Below are 19,291 nucleotides of genomic sequence, written 5' to 3'. Positions count from 1 at the left end.
CTGTAGTAAAAGAAATAAAATGGCTCCTAAATATGGAAATGCTCACCCTTAGGAGAAATGCTAATTAAAACTACACTGAAATATATTTTACCTAATCAAAAGATCTAGAGGCAAAGGTCAAATAGTTTGAGAACACACTGCACAGACACATGATTAGGGAAACTCTCATACATTACTATTAATGTAATTGATACAATTTTGGTGAAAGGCATTTGGTAATAACCATCAAAACCACAACTATATGTAAGAGCTGACACAGCAAACCACTTCTAAGAATTTATCCCACAAATACAATTAAAAAAAAGCAAAATGACTTGCATGTGCTATTACTCATTGTCTTACCATTTATAAATAGCAAAGGATTATAAATAACCCAAATGTTTACTAATAAAGGACTGATTAAATACATCCTGGTACATCATACAATGAAATATTCTTAATCTGTAAAACAGAATAAAGAAGGTCTTCATACATTGAATATGAAATGATCTCTAAGATACACTCTTAGGTGGGGAAAAATGCAAGCTATTCAAGTATGTTTAAAAGGGGCTAAAGAAAAAATACACACCTCTAGAGACATATTTTTTGGTATATGTTTATCTGGAATAATACAGAGTAAACTGATAGCACCTAATAGTGACTGAGTGGCTAGGGAAAGGAGTAAAATAGAAATTTCTTTATTAGAAAATGACACAGAGAAATGGAAAGACATTCCATGCTCATGCGTTGGAACAATAAATATTGTTAAAATGTCTACACTACCCAAAGCAATTTACATATTTAATACAATGCCTATCAAAATACCAACAGCATTTTTCACAGAGCTAGAATAAACAATCCTATAATTTGTATGGAAACACAGAAGACCCCAAATAGCCGAAGCAACCTTGAAAATGAAAAGCAAAACTGGAGATGTCTCAATTCCGGACTTCAAGTTATATTACAATTCTGTTGTGATCAAAACAGTATGGTACTAGCATAAAAATGGACAACAGATCAATAGAACAGAAAAGAAAACCCAGAACTACATGGCCAATTAAACTTTGACAAAGCAGAAAAGAATATTCAATGAGAAAAAGACAGTCTCTTCAACAAATGGTGTTGGGAAAACTGGACAGCAGCATGCAAAAGAACAAAACTGGACCACTTTCTTACACCACACACAAAAGTAAATTCAAAATGGATTAAAGACCTAAATGTGAGACCCAAAACCATAAAAATCCTAGAGGAGAACATAGGCAGCAACTTCTCTGACATTAACAATACCAACTTCTTTCTAGATATGTCTCCCAAGACAAGGGAAACAAAAGCAAAAATAAACAATTGGGACTTCATCAATATAAAACCTCCTGCACAGTGAAGGAAACAATCAACAAAATAAAAAGGCAACCTACAGAATGGGAGAAGATATTTGCAAATGGTGTTTCTGATAAAAGGTCAGTATCCAGAATCTATAAAGAACTTACAAAACTCAACACCTAAAAACCAAATAATCCAATTAAAATACGGACAGAAGAGATGAATAGACATTTTCCTAAAGAAGACATCCAGATGGCCAAAAGACATATGAAAAGATGCCCAGTATCACTCATCATCAGGGAAACGCAAATCAAAACTACAATGAGATATCACCTCATACCTGCCAGAATGGCTAATATCAGAAACACAAGAAACAAGTGTTGGCAAGAATGTGGAGAAAAAGGAAACCCCTTGTACTGTTGGTGGGAATGCAAACTGTTGCAGCCATTCTGGAAAACAGTACGGAGGATCCTCAAAGAGTTAAAAATTGAACTACCCTAGACCTAGCAATTATATTACTGGATATTTACTCAAAAAATACAAAAATACTTAATCGAAGGGATACATGCAGCCCAATGTCCATAGCAGCATTATTTACAATAGCCGAATTATGGAAACAGTCCAAGTGTCCAATTACTGATGAATGGATACAGAGGATGTGGTCTGTCTATATGTTTATATATATAATGGAATATTACTCGGCCATAAAAAGGAATGAAATCTTGCCATGTGCAAGGCCATGGGTAGATCTAGAAACTATTATGCTAAGTAAAATAAGTCACAGAAAGACAAATACTATATGATTTCACTCATACACTGAATTTAAGGAACAAAACAAATGATCATGGGGGTAGGGAGGCAAACCAAAAAACAGACTCTGAACATGGAAAACAAACTGATGGTTACTAGACGGGAGGTAGGGCAGGGATCAAAGAGGTAATGGGGATTATATATATAAGCAAATATAAATACCACTATTTTTCCCCTATCTGTATTTAATACAAGCATGCCTTGCCTCTGGTCACTTAATATATTTTTGAGATTTTTTCCAGATTGGTACATAAAAAATTTTCTATTCTTTTCTTTTCTGCAGAGTATTGCAGTGTCTAGCCAGTTTCTAATTGACGGAAATATTTTCAATTTTTTTGCTATTTCAGTATGTCTATTCAGCTATCAATAAATTATTAGCAGTAATATTAGTAATAGTACTACTAATAATATTAGTACTATTATTGTGGTATAAGAGACATCTATAGGTGGAGTATTCATAATTACACCGAAATTCAAAGACACTATAATATGGAATATTATAGTGGTTTTTATAGACTTAATACTAGAAGAAAATTACCTGAACTCCTCAAAAATACTTTGTGTAGCAAGCAGCAGCATAGCTTAGAGGTTAATAGTGCAGATTGGGCATCTACACTAAATGTGTTCAAATCCTGGCTGCTTTAAATACTAGCTGAGAATCTTGGGCAAGTTATTCATCTCTCTGTTTCTGTTTCCTTGTCTGCAAAGTGAGGATCGTAACAGCTACCTCATAGTTGTTGGGAAACTTAAATGAATTTAAATGCAAAGCGCTTAAAACAGTGTTAGCATGTGTCAATACACAATAAATACTAGGTATCATTATAATTATTCATAGAAAAACTACTGTTGACAGAAGAAAGAAAAAAATAATTAAAGAAGATATAGTAGAGCACTGTTTTTCAAATTTGGGGGGCGGTGGTGGTAATCATACTTTCCTATAAGAGCACTGCTGGGTATTTACCCCAAAGATACAGATGTAGTGAAAAGAAGGGCCATCTGTACCCCACTGTTCAGAGCAGCAATGTCCACAGTGGCCAAACGGTGGAAAGAGCCAAGACGCCCTTCAACAGATGAATGGATAAAGAAGATATGGTCCATATATACAATGGAATATTATGCCTCCATCAGAAAGGATGAATACCCAACTTTTGTATCAACATGTACGGGACTGGAGGAGATTATGCTCAGTGAAGTAAATCAAGCAGAGAAAGTCAATTATCATATGGTTTCACTTACTTGTGGAGCATAAGGAATAACATAGAGGACATTAGGAAAAGGAAAGGAAAAGTGAATTGAAGGAAATCAGAGGGGGGAGACGAGCCATGAGAGACTGCGGACTTTGAGAAACAAACAGGGTTTTAGAGGGGAGGAGAGCGGTGGGATGGGTGAGCCTGGTGGTGGGTATTATGGAGGGCATGTATTGCATGGAGCACTGGGTGTGCTGCATAAACAATGACTCTTGGAACACTGAAAAAATAAAAAATAAAAAATAAAAAATAAATAAACAGTCTGATAACCATTTTCTTCCATGAAAACTACACAGATATAAACATCTTACGAACAATCCTCTGGAATTCAAAAATTACCTGAAGTTCCTGTGTAAGGGACTGTATCCTCTGTATTTATCCAGAGGATAAATGTGAGAGGCTGCATTTAAGTAGGAGAAAATATAAGAGAACCATATAGATTACTATAATTAGCCCTATTATGGTAGTAGAAATAGTGTTAGACTAAAACATTTAACTAAATTGGGAAGGTCTAATAGATTACTGTGGAGAGTAGAATGTTTTGTTGGAATATGTACTACGTATCACTCTTGACGAATTCCCATGTTTACCAAAATGTTAAAAAAAAATTAAAAATTTACTGTTAAACTCAAGAGTCTCCTGGCTATTAGAAATAATTACTGAATTTATTAGCAAAATGGTTAAATGTAGATGATTAATGTTCAAAAATTCCGAATGGGTTTCTACATTTTAGCAATATATTAGAAAATATAATTTCAAATGATTCCACTTATAATTTTAAAAAAATTAATTACATTAAATTCAAACACAAACAAAAGGCATGCACAGATAACTTGAGAAGAATTCTCTTTGGGATAGGGCAAGAAAAAAGGGATGCTGCCTGTTACTTACACTGCTCAAAATTCTAACTGGACATGTATTAAGAACAGAAAAATAAAGATTTGAAGAAAAGGGACAATACTGTCCTTATTCTCAGATGATATGATTATAATTACATAAAATATCTAAAAGAAGCAACAGGCAATGGTGGTGGATATTAAGGAGGGCACATATTGCATGGAGCACTGGGTGTGGTACATAAACAATGAATTTTGGAACACCAAAAAAAATAAAATAAAATTACAAAAAAAAAGGGGGAATCAACAGACAAACTATTAGAACTAATAAGTGAATTCAGCAAGTGGCCAGACACAAGAACACACCAAAATCAATAGTATTATTCCATTCCAGCAAGGAGTAATCAATGTGCAATAGAAATAAGACATCATTTAGATAGAAACTGAAACCATAAAGCCTCTAGGATTCACTTTATAAAGAATGTTCCAAACTTTAAAATGACAATTTTAAAGTTCTATAAAAAATATTGAAAGAAGACCTGAATGGACATATAAACTATATTCAATGCCTTAAAACTACATGTTCAAAGTAATTCTAATCTATCATCTTGTAGGATTTTGGAAGAAAATTTATAAATTGATTATAAAATTATTTATGATTATTGATTATAAAATTATTATTATTATTCAAGTCTCCCAAGCCCAAAACCCTAGTACAGTCTGACTCATCTTCCTTGACTCCCTACATGTTCAACTAAAATCCTGACTATTCCATCTCTGAAATCTCTAATTTCTCCCTATTCTCTCCAACTAGCTTCTCTGTTCCCAGTCTCCAGTCCTCATACCCCCAAATCGGTCTTATTTTAGAATGAAATTTTATACTAAAATAAAAATTGAATCATGTCACATTTTGGTCTCAAATCTTTCAATGGTCCAAATTCCTTCATGTGAAATTCAAGATCCATTACAACTTTACTTTAATCTATTTCTAACACTATGTAGCATTGTTTCTTTTTGTGCCTCCTAATTGATGCATTTCTTTCCTGTTCTAAGCACATGTCTGGTATGCTACTACAAGCATCACAGTCAACACCCAGCCAGCTTTCAACGCCCAGTTCAAGAGCTTCTGCTTCCAGATAATTTCCAACTTATGGGATAAAAATACCTTAATAATAAACAAAAAAAAACCAAATGAGGGGGGAGGGGGGTTGGGGGGGTGGGATTATGGACATTGGGGAGGGTATGTGCTATGGTGAGTGCTGTGAAGTGTGTAAACCTGACGATTCACAGACCTGTACCCCTGGGGATAAAAATATATGTTTATAAAAAATAAAATTAAAAAAAATTTTTTTAAATAAATAAATAAATAAAAACCAAATGACAAAATAAACCATATAAGGTAATAAGCACACAAAGAACCATAACCTATGGCCTTTAAATATGAATGGAGAAAAGTTAATGAAGGAGGCAGTAGATTTTTTTCTATTAATCTCCATGCCTGAGGATGCTCATACAGCTGTTCCCTGACCCACCCCCCACCCATGACAGTTTCGCCTTCTGTGATTTCAGTTACTGGTGTCAACTGTAGTTTAGAAACAGATGATCCATCTTCTGACATATGGTCAGAAGGCCAATAGTAGTCTAACTCGACATCACAATGCATACATATCATTCATTTCATCTCATCATGTAGGCATTTTATCATCTCACATCATCACAAGAAGGGTAAGTACACTACAGTAAGACATTTTAAGAGAGAGACTGTACTCACATAACTTTTATTATAGTATATTGTTTTATGTATCTATTGTTATATGTTCCATTATTATTGTTAATCTCTTAATGTGCCTAATTTATAAATTACAGTATCATATGTATCCATGTATAGAAAACAAAAACTAGTGTATGTAGGGTTTGGTACAAGCCCTGGTTTCAGGCATCCACTGGGGGTCTTGGAACATATCCCCTGCAGATAAGGGGGAACTACTGTACGCCAAAGGAAACACTTTTAAGTTGAAATTTAAAAATAACTATGAAAGAGAATACCTAATGGATGAACATTTTTTATTTATTCAATATCCATAAACTTTAAATGTTTTGAGGATAAATGTGCAGAGTTTATCTTAAATCACTTTAAAAAAGCAAAGAATCTTTAATGCAATGGTCAATTATGTAAGAGAGAAAGAAGGATCAACTGCTTAATTCTGATGTACTGCAGGCTTCAAACACCATATATGTGATAAATGTCTTAATTCCCTAGAAACAGATGACAGATAATGTCAGGAGTATAATCCTATAAGCAGTTTCACTGACTTACCTTCTGGTTCCCTATTCTGCCACTTTCTTGCCTATTCACATCAACCAGTTTTATAAAATAGATTCAACCAGTGATAATTTGTGTTTCCAAATTTTCAACATAACTATCTACAAATTGAACATTTTCCTGTTCTAAAATTATATAAATGCCATCATGCCTTCGGACAAACAGCTTTCTGACCAACATAACTTTTAAAAGGATAGTAAAAGCAGATGACAATCAGTGATTAATATATCAATATAATAAAAATAATGATAAATATATCAATATGAATACTATGGTCCTGTTCAAGTATTGGGCATTATCACTATTCTACAAAAGTGCTCAAGTATCAAGTATTAGTAATATTATCATAAAAGTGAGTGGATACTAGCAAATACAAAAAAAATAACATTAATAGTAAAAGTTCTAAAGATTTATTCCTTAGAGTTAGACTAACATACTTACATGACAGTTCTGTATATAGATGTAAGTATTATACTATATGTCAGTATATTTCAAAAAATTAATTAATTGTAAAAACAAGACTTCCTATTCTCTACCCCACATTATACCTGGCAGCTAGGTAAATCTTCCCCAAAAAGGTGGTGCTGAAGAAGGCTGGTGATTCTGAGGAAAGGTAAGCAGAAGTCCTGTAAGTATTTTTCCATGGATTCAGGAGACCAAGCAACAGGGCTAACCTGTTAAAAAAGAGTTAAAAAAGAGAACCTGAACAATTTATTCTGTAATAGATATAGCTTAAAAATTATATTCATAATGGCAACAATATCTAAATTTTTAACAAATAACCACTACATCTGGAGCATACCATTGCACATTCCTGAGTGCCCTCTTCATGGTATAACCTTCCTTTAGATAGTTCGCTTATCACAAAGCTCAGTAACACTTCATAAGACTTTTCTGCATCACTTGTATTCTAGGAAAAATGAAAAATTAGTTCCATCAGTCAATGAAAACTACAGAAAAAAATTACATTGGAAAGAACACTTTTTAATAAGTAGAGGTATAATTGTGACTACTTTTTTTTTCACAAATGTAAACTTCAATTCCTCAAAATCTGTGTACAACCATACACCTCTAGATTTACAATGAAATTGGGTATGTGATAAAACTATCCCAATACTTCTTTATTTCTTCAAAACTTTTTAAAGATTTTATTTAATTATTTGCTAGAGATTGAGAGAAAGAGAGCAAGCGAGCGCAGGAACCGGGGGTAGGAGCAGAGGGAGAAGCAGGCTCCGTGAGAGAGAAGCAGGCTCCATGCTGAGCAGGGAGCCTAACCTGGAGCTTGATCCCAGGACTCTGAGCCAAAGGCAGATGCATAACTGACAGCCACACAGGTGCCTCTCCAATACTTCTTTAAAATACAGACGTGGGGCACCTGGGTGGCTCAGTGTTTGTTAAAGCCTCTGCCTTTAGCTCAGGTCATGATCCCAGGGTCCTGGGATGGAGCCCCACATTGGGCTCTCTGCTCAGCAGGGTGCCTGCTTCCCCCACCTCTCTCTGCCTGCCTCTCTGCCTACTTGTGATCTCTGTCAAATAAATAAATAAAAACTTAAAAAAAAAAGACGTAAATTACATAATGTATATGTAAATGAACATATGTAAATCATATCTTTTTGACCCAGTAATTTCCACTCCTGGAAATTCTTCCTAGGGAAATAATCTAAAAGAAAAAAATAACTAAACACTTAAGACATTCACTGCAGCACTATAATACTGAAAAACCAGAAATGACCAACTAGTGAAGCAGTTACCTAAATTATGCCATCTCAACTCAAAAGAATATTTTATAGGCAGTGAATATGACAAATTTGAGCTATATGAAAAAATGTTCATAATATGATGTGAAAAAAGCCAACAGAAGGAATATATACATACACTCATTACAATAGCAAAATCATACATGCATGAAATGGAAGAAATCACAGACCACAAATTTTTTCTTTTAGAATTTCCCTTGAATTCCTTGAACAGGATTTGTTAAAACAATTTAATGTAAAAATAATATAGGATAATGCTTATTAAAGAATGTATAGATACATTAAATAACTGTTTACAAATTAATTAAGCTTAATGATGCTATACTTTTTATAAGAAAGGAGATATAATGGCTATTTGTAAATTCAAATTTATGTTAATAAGGTTTTTTTGTTTGTTTGTTTTTAAGAAAGAATGTGTGTAGTGGGGTGGGATGGGGGAGGGGCAGAGAGAAAGAGAGAGACTGAATCTTAAGTAGACTCTAAGCCCAGCACGGAGCCCCACATGGGGCTTGATCTCACAACCCTGACCTGAGCTGAAATCAAGAGTCAGATGCTTAACCTACTGAGCCACCCAGGCAACCGTGTCAGTAAGTTTTTTACACATAAAGAAATATGCCTCTTTTTATATTCACTGAGATATTAGAGGTTGTTGCAAATTACAGTAAAGTATAAACTGGGCTACAGTAATAACCTTGCTATGATGTCATTTATTCTACTCATAAACTATACTTTTTAAATAGTAAAATATAAGACTTGAGTAAACACTATAGGATATATGCTCATCCTGACAGTCTGATAAGCACTAGTTGTCTGAGCTACAGAATTTGTTCTTTGATGATAGTCTTCCTATTGTTTCTCATGGGTAATTGTGCTCTCTTCACCTAGACAGTAAATTCCAAAATGTCAGGAACTATACTTTGTATTTTATATGTTTCCCTTTGCATAACAAAATCTGAGCAGTAAGTACCTGCTATCTAGTTGATAGAATTTATTTTGGTAACACTGGAGTTTTTGACCTTGGAACTTGTCTAGATAATCAATTCTTTGTATTATCTTTAAACTACTCCTCTTACTGTCGTATTATTCAGCCATGTAGTGTTATCATGCCCTGATTCTAAACTACAAAAACAGTCCTCTGACTCTATAACTGTACTCTTTAAATCATGTGATCCATCCCACTCTTGCCAAATTAACCAACAGGATGATCACTTGCCAAATATGATGACCTACAGGTTACATATAATTCACAACAATTAATATCCCACTAAATTTAAAACAGCAACACATTATGTTTTTAAAATTAATTTAATCAGAGTTGTTTTTAAATAGGCAGAATTCACTTAAACTCAAAATGCAGAAGACTCGAGATAATATTACCATGATTTTGCTGCTTATAATCAATATGACATATTAAAGTTTCTAAAAATAGGGTGCCTGGGTGGCTCAGTGGTTAAGCAATTGCCTTCAGCTCAGGTCATGATCCCAGAGTCCTGGAATCGAGTCCCGTGTCGGGCTCCCAGCTCCACAGGGAGTTTGCTTCTCCCCCCCACCCCAAAATAAATAAATAAAATCTTTTTTTTTTTAAAGTTTCTAAAAATAAACAATTCAGCCTAAAAGCTTCCTAAATTCAGTATACCCTTCAGTAAGAGATTTATAGTACAACAAAAGAGAAGTATTTCAAGTCAAATACTTTCTAACTTATGGGGAAAATACCCTCCAATAAAAATAAATGATGTTCAGATCATCCAAGTAAGTTACAGAGTGATAATCAGCTTTTAAGTCGTTATTATCAAAATACAGCTTAAGCACTTCTTTCATACATGGCAGGAACTATATGAGATTAGGAAGTCAAATATAATGTAATATTCACTCTTTTATGGAGAACTACTGGCCAGAAGATTTATTAGATAAGAAAATAATTTTATTTCATACATAAGAAGTCTTAAGAGAACATATTATTATATAGGCAATATTTGAATTTACAAATAAGGTTGTAAAGCTTAAGAGGGGTATTTCTGAGACCATCAGTGAAAGACCTAGAATTAATATCAAAAGAATCCAAAGGGAGGGGCGCCTGGGTGGCTCAGTTAGGCATCTTGCTTCCCCTAGGGTCATGGTCCCAGGGTCCCTGTGTAAGGCTCCTTGCTCAGCAAGGAGCCTATTTCTCCCTCTTCCTGTGTCCCTCCCCACTGTTCGTGCTCTCTCTCTCTCCCAAATAAATAAATAAAATCTTAAGGGAAAAAAAAAAAAGAGAGAGAATCCAGTGGGAGAGATGGCAAAGGTACGTGGATTAAATGAAGAAAAGGATCAGAGGTTGAGACATGCAACAGTTATGTGTGGGGCAGATACTTTGTCTAAATTATAGCAGTTCTTCAAATTTTGCAGGTGACAGGCCATTTGAGTATGCTGGATGCTATGGTTCCACTCCTCAGCAAAACAAACAAAACAAAACGAAAGGAAAGGAAACGACCTCAGGTTATGAAATCCCAATACAGGGGCGCCTGGGTGGCTCAGTGGGTTAAGCCTCCGCCTTCAGCTCAGGTCATGATCTCAGGAGCCTGGGATCGAGCCCCGCATCGGGCTCTCTGCTCAGCAGGGAGCCTGCTTCCCCTTCTCTCTCTGCCTGCCTCTCTGCCTACTTGTGATCTCTCTCTCTGTCAAATAAATGAATAAAATCTTTAAAAAAAAAAAGAAATCCCAATATAGTCTTTTAACAGAAATTCCACCAACCAAAAGAAAACAATTTATACCAACTGTAATAATGATTTTTCCAGCACAACAAAACTTCATTATCTTTTAAAAATACATAGTACCTATATTTTTATGGCCCTGGACCAGATTAGAGCTGGCAAAAATCTGTTTTCACTGGAATTATCATATCTGAGGGATAAGAAAATGAGGGATGTAATGAGTGAGACTCAATGAAGAAAGGAAAGAAGGGGGTGAGAGAAGGAAGGAATAAGTAAAAGAAGAAGGAAACTTTTAAAAAGGAATGAATGATGCAGAATAGTTACAGAAATCACGATATGTTTCACTACTTGTAAATATTGTTGTTGCTATTATTTACAATCTGCTATATATCTAAATGTTTAGATTATGGAAAAAACTAGCAACATGTGGCAAACCAACAGGATACCATAATTTTTTGTTTCCATTCACTAAAAGCAATTTATATGGTTAAAAACTTCTAATTTATGTTCTGATAAGAATCTGCCTTACATTAAATGTTTCATTAACTATTTTGTAAAATAGCTAATAATTATCAAATTGAGAAAGAAAATTGACAGAACAGTTACCCTAAATTAGTTCCAACACAGATTTACAATTGTCTAATTTTCTGTCATCAGGTCTCATTTTAGCAAACAATCTGATGAATATATTTAGACCTAAATTATATCAGAAAATGTTTTAAATGTGTACTGTTTCATGATTAGATAGCTTATTAAGGAAATATATTTAAACAATGACATAGCATAGAAACCTAATATACCTGATTTGAATACTAACAATCCAAGTATCAGATTACAATGCAGAGATATTGAAAGAGTATTTAGAAAAAAGAAAGATAATTATAGAAGGCAAAATTATCCAAGAATGAACTATTTAGTGGCAGAACCTCAGCCTAGCATTCAAGCCAAAACCAATACCCCTAATTAAGACATAATGAACTTGGTGATACTATATTAAATTTTTGTATATATAATCATGGTTTGTGAGTAAGCTAGTAATAAAAGTGAAGACTATATTGAATTCAGTTCATGTGTAAGTTTACTTTCCTTTGATATAAGTAGATACGATTTTAATACAAACCTTTCAGTAAGGTTTAAAACCTCCTGAAGGGTCTATAAACCTATAAAACCAATCAATAGGTTTAATTAACATTGCACTTACTATTTTTTCCTACCAACTTCCCCAATAAACACTGAATTAATTTTCTTTTTACCTATGCCTCAGCCAAACCACTAAGTCAGTTCTTTAGTTCTACAGTATCACTTTCATTCTGAAGTCACTGAAAACACTTACGTTTAACTAAACTTGCATACTTTTTCTAAATTGTTTATGTAATTTTAACCAGAAAACTTTAAATTTGCTAAGAACTCATGTATATTTTTGAAGAGGGGAGGGGTGCGGGGCAGAGGAACAGGGACAGAATCTTTAGCAGGCTCCATGCCCAGCACGGAGCCAGACATGGGGCTCAATGCCACAACCTTGCGATCATGACCTGAGCGAAAACTGAGAGCCGAATGCTTAACTGCCTAAGCCACCCAGGCACCCCACTTACGTATTTTTTTAGCATGGAAAAATTAGTATTTGAAGAAACATAATTAAGAAAAGGCTAGGATTTTTAATTCACTAGTGATGAGTCGAAACCCATCTCTGGAATGATTGGAAACAGGAGCAAGGAGAAGAAAAGATGACAAATAAGTAAAATAGGTTAAGTCTGCAGATATTGTATTACTTGCTCACTGGCTGGCACAATTTTTATAATTTTTCTAAGTTTAAGACTTGCAAGCAAAAACAAAACAAAACTTCCCAAATGAAAAGGGAAAAAAGGCCAAGGTTTAAAAATAGATGCAGAAGACCTCATTGATCAAGGAAACATTTTTAACTTTTTTAATCTAAAGGTGCTCCATTTCAATTGAAAAACTTTTTTTTCAAAAGTTTTTTTTCAAAAGTTTGCCTTTCAAACACCAAATCTCATTCATTCATACCCCCAACTTAAATGAGTTAACCAAACTACTAAATGACAAATTCAGGCAAGACACTAACCTTTTTGAGAGCTCCCGTGTGTTTCCAGGCTGACCTATCTTCCTCATTGCATTTAACTGAAAGTGCCACAAGAGCTTGTGTGTATAGAAGGGTAAAAAGCACCTTCACAATGCAGGTGAAATGGTCTACAAGAGAAAGAGAAGATCATTATTTCTTTGAAATCTAGACATTTTGTACTCAAGACCATTTCACAAGTATATGTCTTTCTTTAAACATGTAATTGGTTTTGTTCAACATTTAAGTAGTTAATAAAATGAGATTATGTGATATTATATTTGCTGCCAACTGATCTGAAACCCTAAAAGCAACATTCTTTTATTCATCCACAGAATATGTAAATGAGAAGCATTTAGCATAGTGTAAAGTGTGCTCTGTTTTAGAAGACCAGAGTGCTTAATGTCACTCAACCTTGAATAGCTGTGTAATGTTGGCAAACCCCCTTACTGGACATTATGTGATTAACAAGAATGTCTAGGAGCTAGTGTTTAAAACCAACACTTCATCTGCTTCTAGTACCATATAAACCTTATAAAGAATATAATAGATAATACAGAACTTCTAAATTTTTTTTAAAAAAGGAAATACCAATATTTTAGGTACTCTGAGTTTAAAAATTCAATTTAAAACTATAACAATGCAAAAACAGTAGTAACAATATATAAAATGCCTGGTAGCTTCTGGAACATATTCAGTACTTAATAAATGATAGCTCAAAAATCGTAATATTTACATCCAGCTAATAATTTAGAAATTTCCTCAACCAAGCCTCGTAACAGTCTCAGTTGGACATCTGAGTTTCAAAAGGATGTGCCCCTATTAACAAAGCTAATAAGCACCCAGGTCTGAACTTGAATCCACACAGAGCATTTTACTGTAGGTTCAGTTTCCTTCTATTGTTGACACTGCTCCACTAATAAATGGGTAGTACCACTTAATTAGTTGCTAAAGTCAGAAACCTATAGATATCCTTGATACTTTCCTATTTTATTCTCCCCACATGAAAACAATCACTAAGTCCTATCAATTCTACTTTTAATAACTCTCTCAAGTCAGTTCCAACCACCCCGGACCAGGCTTCTAACCTTTCTTGCCCACACCTATAATCCCAGATTAAAGAGCTGTGTTAGAGGTCCCCAAGACAACTTCCAAGCTAATGATGCACTAGGAGGACCCATAAGACTCAGCATATGGTCCTACGATTTATTACAGCAAGTGATACAAAGTAAAATCAGAGAAGGCAAAAGGTACATTGGGCATAGTCCAGATGAAACTTCCAGAGTTCTCCACCAGTAGAGTAACACAGGGCATGCTTAATTCCTCTAACAATAGACTGTGAAAGCATGTGGCAAACTGACACCAGGGAAGCTCTTTAAGAGAAAGTCAGTGCCCAGGGTTTTCATTGGGGGCGGGTCACGTAGGCACCCTCTAGCACATATTAAAGTTCTAGCACATATCAAAGTTCTAAGCTTCCATGAGGAAAGCAGATATGTTCAGCATAAGCCACTGTTTGTAAAGTTTAGACACAGCAAGCCACTCTCATCAGTTCTATGGATGGTGGAAATGATGGAGACCCTCCCCAAATTGTGGTTCCCAGATGCCAGTCAAGGCCTTGCAAAAGTTAACAGTCAAGACTTTTATGTTAACTCTTTCCTGCACAATGATTTATGTGCATCATCCCTTAACCCACTGCAATCTACTTTTTTTTTTTTTTTTTTTTTTTTTAAAGCAGCCATTGATCCTTATAAAAGAAGTATCTGGGCATCTTTAAGTGGTGACTCCACATCTGTCCACCTCCCCATGTCTGACCCGGCCCCCAAACCAGCAACAGGGCCCCCAGGGAGCCTGACCCCTTCCTGAGCCAGGGCTACTCAGACGGTCCTGTGCCTTCTCTCTCCAGGAGCTCAGAGCTTGTGGCTGCAGATCTAGCACCACAAAGCAGGTGTTCTGCCTCAGGCCCAGCTCTGGCTGCGCGGCCCCTGCCCTGCCTCCAAAAGAAGTATTTGGTATCCTTCTACTGGGTCTCTGTACAAGTTGAAACACTCTTTCCTTCCTCAGAGCCTGGCTAACTCTTGGTCAGATGACAACTTAAGTTCACTTACTAAGGAAAATCTTACCTGATTTTAAAGTGACTGAGTGGGTATGTGCATGCACAAATACACATGCACTGTCTTGTACTCATGTTGGTAGGATGGGGTGGGAACTTGACATAGCTGAGCAAGTTGGAGTGCCCATCTGGGATCTTTCTAACTAGAGGTAAATGGAAGGTATAAAGATGTGAGCCTAGACGAGCCCCTGGTCCATGGCAGAGACTGTCTAAAGTAACACTGAATGAAGCAGACTCACAGAAGAGACCCAAGACAAAAAAAACTCTGTCAGCATCCAAAGCCCTGGTTCTGATAATTCCGATGACTACCCTGAAATCTACAGTTTGGTAATGTGAATCCATCAGTGTTCTTCCTCTGTGCTTTTAAGCCAAATGTTTTAAGTGTCCTAACACCAAGGTGATGAACACATGCAGGATTCAGACAATAAGAACTTACAATCTGGATAGAGAGAAAGAAACAGACAGATAACTACACACATGCACATGGTATACTGGGAGAAAACAGGAGGAGGAACTAATGGAGATAAGGACAGGGCATAGAAAAAAAGTAAAGCCTCCTGTACCAACCAGGAAAGTTAAGTCTTGAATAATAAAGAGACATAAGCCATTTAATAAGGCAGGGAAAGGGAGAGGTAAAGAAAGGGGATTCCACTAAATGAGAAAAACATGCAGCCAAGAATACTATATCCAGCTAGGCTATCATTGAAAATAGAAGGAGAAATTAAAAGCTTCCAAGACAAACAAAAACTGAAAGAATTTGAAAATACCAAACCGGCTCTACAGGAAATATTGAAAGGGGTCCTCTAAGCAAAGAGAGACCCTAAAAGTAGTAGATCAGAAAGAAACAGAGACAATATACAATAACAGTCACCTTACAGCAATACAATGGCACTAAATTCATATCTCTCAATACTTACCCTGAATGTTAATGGGCTAAATGCCCCAATCAAAAGACACAGGGTATCAGAATGGATAAAAAAAACAAAACCCATCTATATGTTGCCTACAAGAAACTCATCTTAAACCTGAAGACACCTCCAGGTTTAAAGTGAGGGGGTGGAAAAGAATTTACCATGCTAATGGACATCAGAAAAAAGCAGGAGTGGCAATCCTTATATCAGATCAATTAGATTTTAAGCCAAAGACTATAATAAGAGATGAGGAAGGACACTATATCATACTCAAAGGAACTGTCCAACAAGAAGATCTAACAATTTTAAATATCTATGCCCCTAACATGGGAGCAGCCAACTATATAAACCAATTAATAACAAAATCAAAGAAACACATTGACAATAATACAATAATCGTAGGGGACTTTAACACTCCCCTCACTGAAATGGACAGATCATCCAAGCAAAAGATCAACAAGGAAATCAAGGCCTTAAATGACACACTGGACCAGATGGACATCACAGATATATTCAGAACATTTCATCCCAAAGCAACAGAATACACATTCTTCTCTAGTGCACATGGAACATTCTCCAGAATAGATCATATTCTCGGTCCTAAATCAGGTCTCAACCGTTATCAAAAGATTGGAATCATTCCCTGCATATTTTCAGACCACAATGCTCTGAAGCTAGAACTCAATCACAAGAGGAAATTTGGAAAGAACCCAAATACATGGAGACTAAACAGCATCCTTCTAAAGAATGAATGGGTCAACCAGGAAATTAAAGAAGAGTTGAAAAAATTCACGGAAACAAATGATAATGAAAACACAACGGTTCAAAATCTGTGGGACACAACAAAGGCAGTCCTGAGAGGAAAATATATAGCGGTACAAGCCTTTCTCAAGAAACAAGAAAGGTCTCAGGTACACAACCTAACCCTACACCTAAAAGAGCTAGAGAAAGAACAAGAAAGAAACCCTAAACCCAGCAGGAGAAGAGAAATCATAAAGATCAGAGCAGAAATCAATGAAATAGAAACCAAAAAAACAATAGAACAAATCAACGAAACTAGGAGCTGGTTCTTTGAAAGAATTAATAAGATCGAAAAACCCCTGGCCAGACTTATCAAAAAGAAAAGAGAAAGGACCCAAATAAATAAAATCATGAATGAAAGAGGAGAGATCACAACGAACACCAAAGAAATACAGACAATTATAAGAACATACTATGAGCAACTCTACGCCAACAAATTTGACAATCTGGAAGAAATGGATGCATTCCTAGAGACATATAAACTACCACAACTGAACCAGGAAGAAATAGAAAGCCTGAACAGACCCATAACCAGTAAGGAGATTGAAACAGTCATCAAAAATCTCCAAACAAACAAAAGCCCAGGGCCAGATGGCTTCCCGGGGGAATTCTACCAAACATTTAAAGAAGAACTAATTCCTATTCTCCTGAAACTGTTCCAAAAAATAGAAATGGAAGGAAAACTTCCAAACTCATTTTATGAGGCCAGCATCACCTTGATCCCAAAACCAGACAAGGACCCCATCAAAAAAGAGAACTACAGACCAATATCCTTGATGAACACAGATGCAAAAATTCTCGCCAAAATACTAGCCAATAGGATTCAACAGTACATTAAAAGGATTATTCACCACGACCAAGTGGGATTTATTCCAGGGCTGCAAGGTTGGTTCAACATCCGCAAATCAATCAATGTGATACAACACATTAATAAAAGAAAGAACAAGAACCATATGATACTCTCCATAGATGCTGAAAAAGCATTTGACAAAGTACAGCATCCCTTCCTGATCAAAACTCTTCAAAGTGTAGGGATAGAGGGCACATACCTCAATATTATCAAAGCCATCTATGAAAAACCCACCGCAAATATCATTCTCAATGGAGAAAAACTGAAAGCTTTTCCGCTAAGGTCGGGAACACGGCAGGGATGTCCGTTATCACCACTGCTATTCAACATAGTACTAGAAGTCCTAGCCTCAGCAATCAGACAACAAAAGGAAATTAAAGGCATCCAAATTGGCAAAGAAGAAGTCAAACTATCACTCTTCGCAGATGATATGATACTATATGTGGAAAACCCAAAAGACTCCACTCCAAAACTGCTAGAACTTGTACAGGAATTCAGTAAAGTGTCAGGATATAAAATCAATGCACAGAAATCAGTTGCATTTCTCTACACCAACAACAAGACAGAAGAAAGAGAAATTAAGGAGTCAATCCCATTTACAATTGCACCCAAAACTATAAGATACCTAGGAATAAATCTAACCAAAGAGACTAAGAATCTATACACAGAAAACTATAAAGTACTCATGAAAGAAATTGAGGAAGACACAAAGAAATGGAAAAATGTTCCATGCTCCTGGATTGGAAGAATAAATATTGTGAAAATGTCTACGCTACCTAAAGCAATCTACACATTTAATGCAATTCCTATCAAAGTACCATCCATTTTTTTCAAAGAAATGGAACAAATAACCCTAAAATTTATATGGAACCAGAAAAGACCTCGAATAGCCAAAGCAATATTGAAAAAGAAAGCCAAAGTTGGTGGCATCACAATTCCGGACTTCAAGCTCTATTACAAAGCTGTCATCATCAAGACACAAAAACAGACACATAGATCAATGGAACAGAATAGAGAGCCCAGAAATAGACCCTCAACTCTATGGTCAACTAATCTTCGACAGAGCAGGAAAGAATAGCCAATGGAAAATAGACAGCCTCTTCAACAAATGGAGTTGGGAAAATTGGACAGCCACATGCAGAAAAATGAAATTGGATCATTTCCTTACACCACACACGAAAATAGACTCAAAATGGATGAAGGATCTCAACGTGAGAAAGGAATCCATCAAAATCCTTGAGGAGAACACAGGCAGCAACCTCTTCGACCTCAGCCGCAGCAACATCTTCCTAGGAACATCGCCAAAGGCAAGGGAAGCAAGGGCAAAAATGAACTATTGGGATTTTATCAAGATCAAAAGCTTTTGCACAGCAAAGGAAACAGTTAACAAAACCAAAAGACAACTGACAGAATGGGAGAAGATATTTGCAAATGACATATCGGATAAAGGGCTAGTGTCCAAAATCTATAAAGAACTTAGCAAACTCAACACCCAAAGAACAAATAATCCAATCAAGAAATGGGCAGAGGACATGAACAGACATTTCTGCAAAGAAGACATCCAGATGGCCAACAGACACATG

General features: G+C 35.7%; 1 protein-coding gene across 1 annotated transcript in view; it reads right to left on the bottom strand.

The window, feature by feature from the left end:
- The window catches only part of LOC111141672 (ubiquitin protein ligase E3 component n-recognin 3 (putative)), a 246,766-nt gene that overhangs the window by 12,485 nt on the left and 214,990 nt on the right, over positions 1-19,291 (bottom strand). The window contains exons 33-35 of the mRNA XM_022494416.1: positions 13,043-13,167; positions 7,318-7,425; positions 7,064-7,189 (exon numbers count right to left, since the gene is read on the bottom strand). Of these exons, the coding sequence (XP_022350124.1) occupies positions 7,064-7,189; positions 7,318-7,425; positions 13,043-13,167 (359 nt within the window). The remainder of the gene's footprint in view (positions 1-7,063; positions 7,190-7,317; positions 7,426-13,042; positions 13,168-19,291) is intronic.

The sequence above is a fragment of the Enhydra lutris genome, unplaced genomic scaffold, assembly GCF_002288905.1.
Source record: "Enhydra lutris kenyoni isolate GAN:26980312 unplaced genomic scaffold, ASM228890v2 scaffoldscaffold1, whole genome shotgun sequence".
NCBI lineage: Eukaryota > Metazoa > Chordata > Mammalia > Carnivora > Mustelidae > Enhydra > Enhydra lutris.
This window is presented reverse-complemented; position numbering and strand designations above follow the sequence as displayed.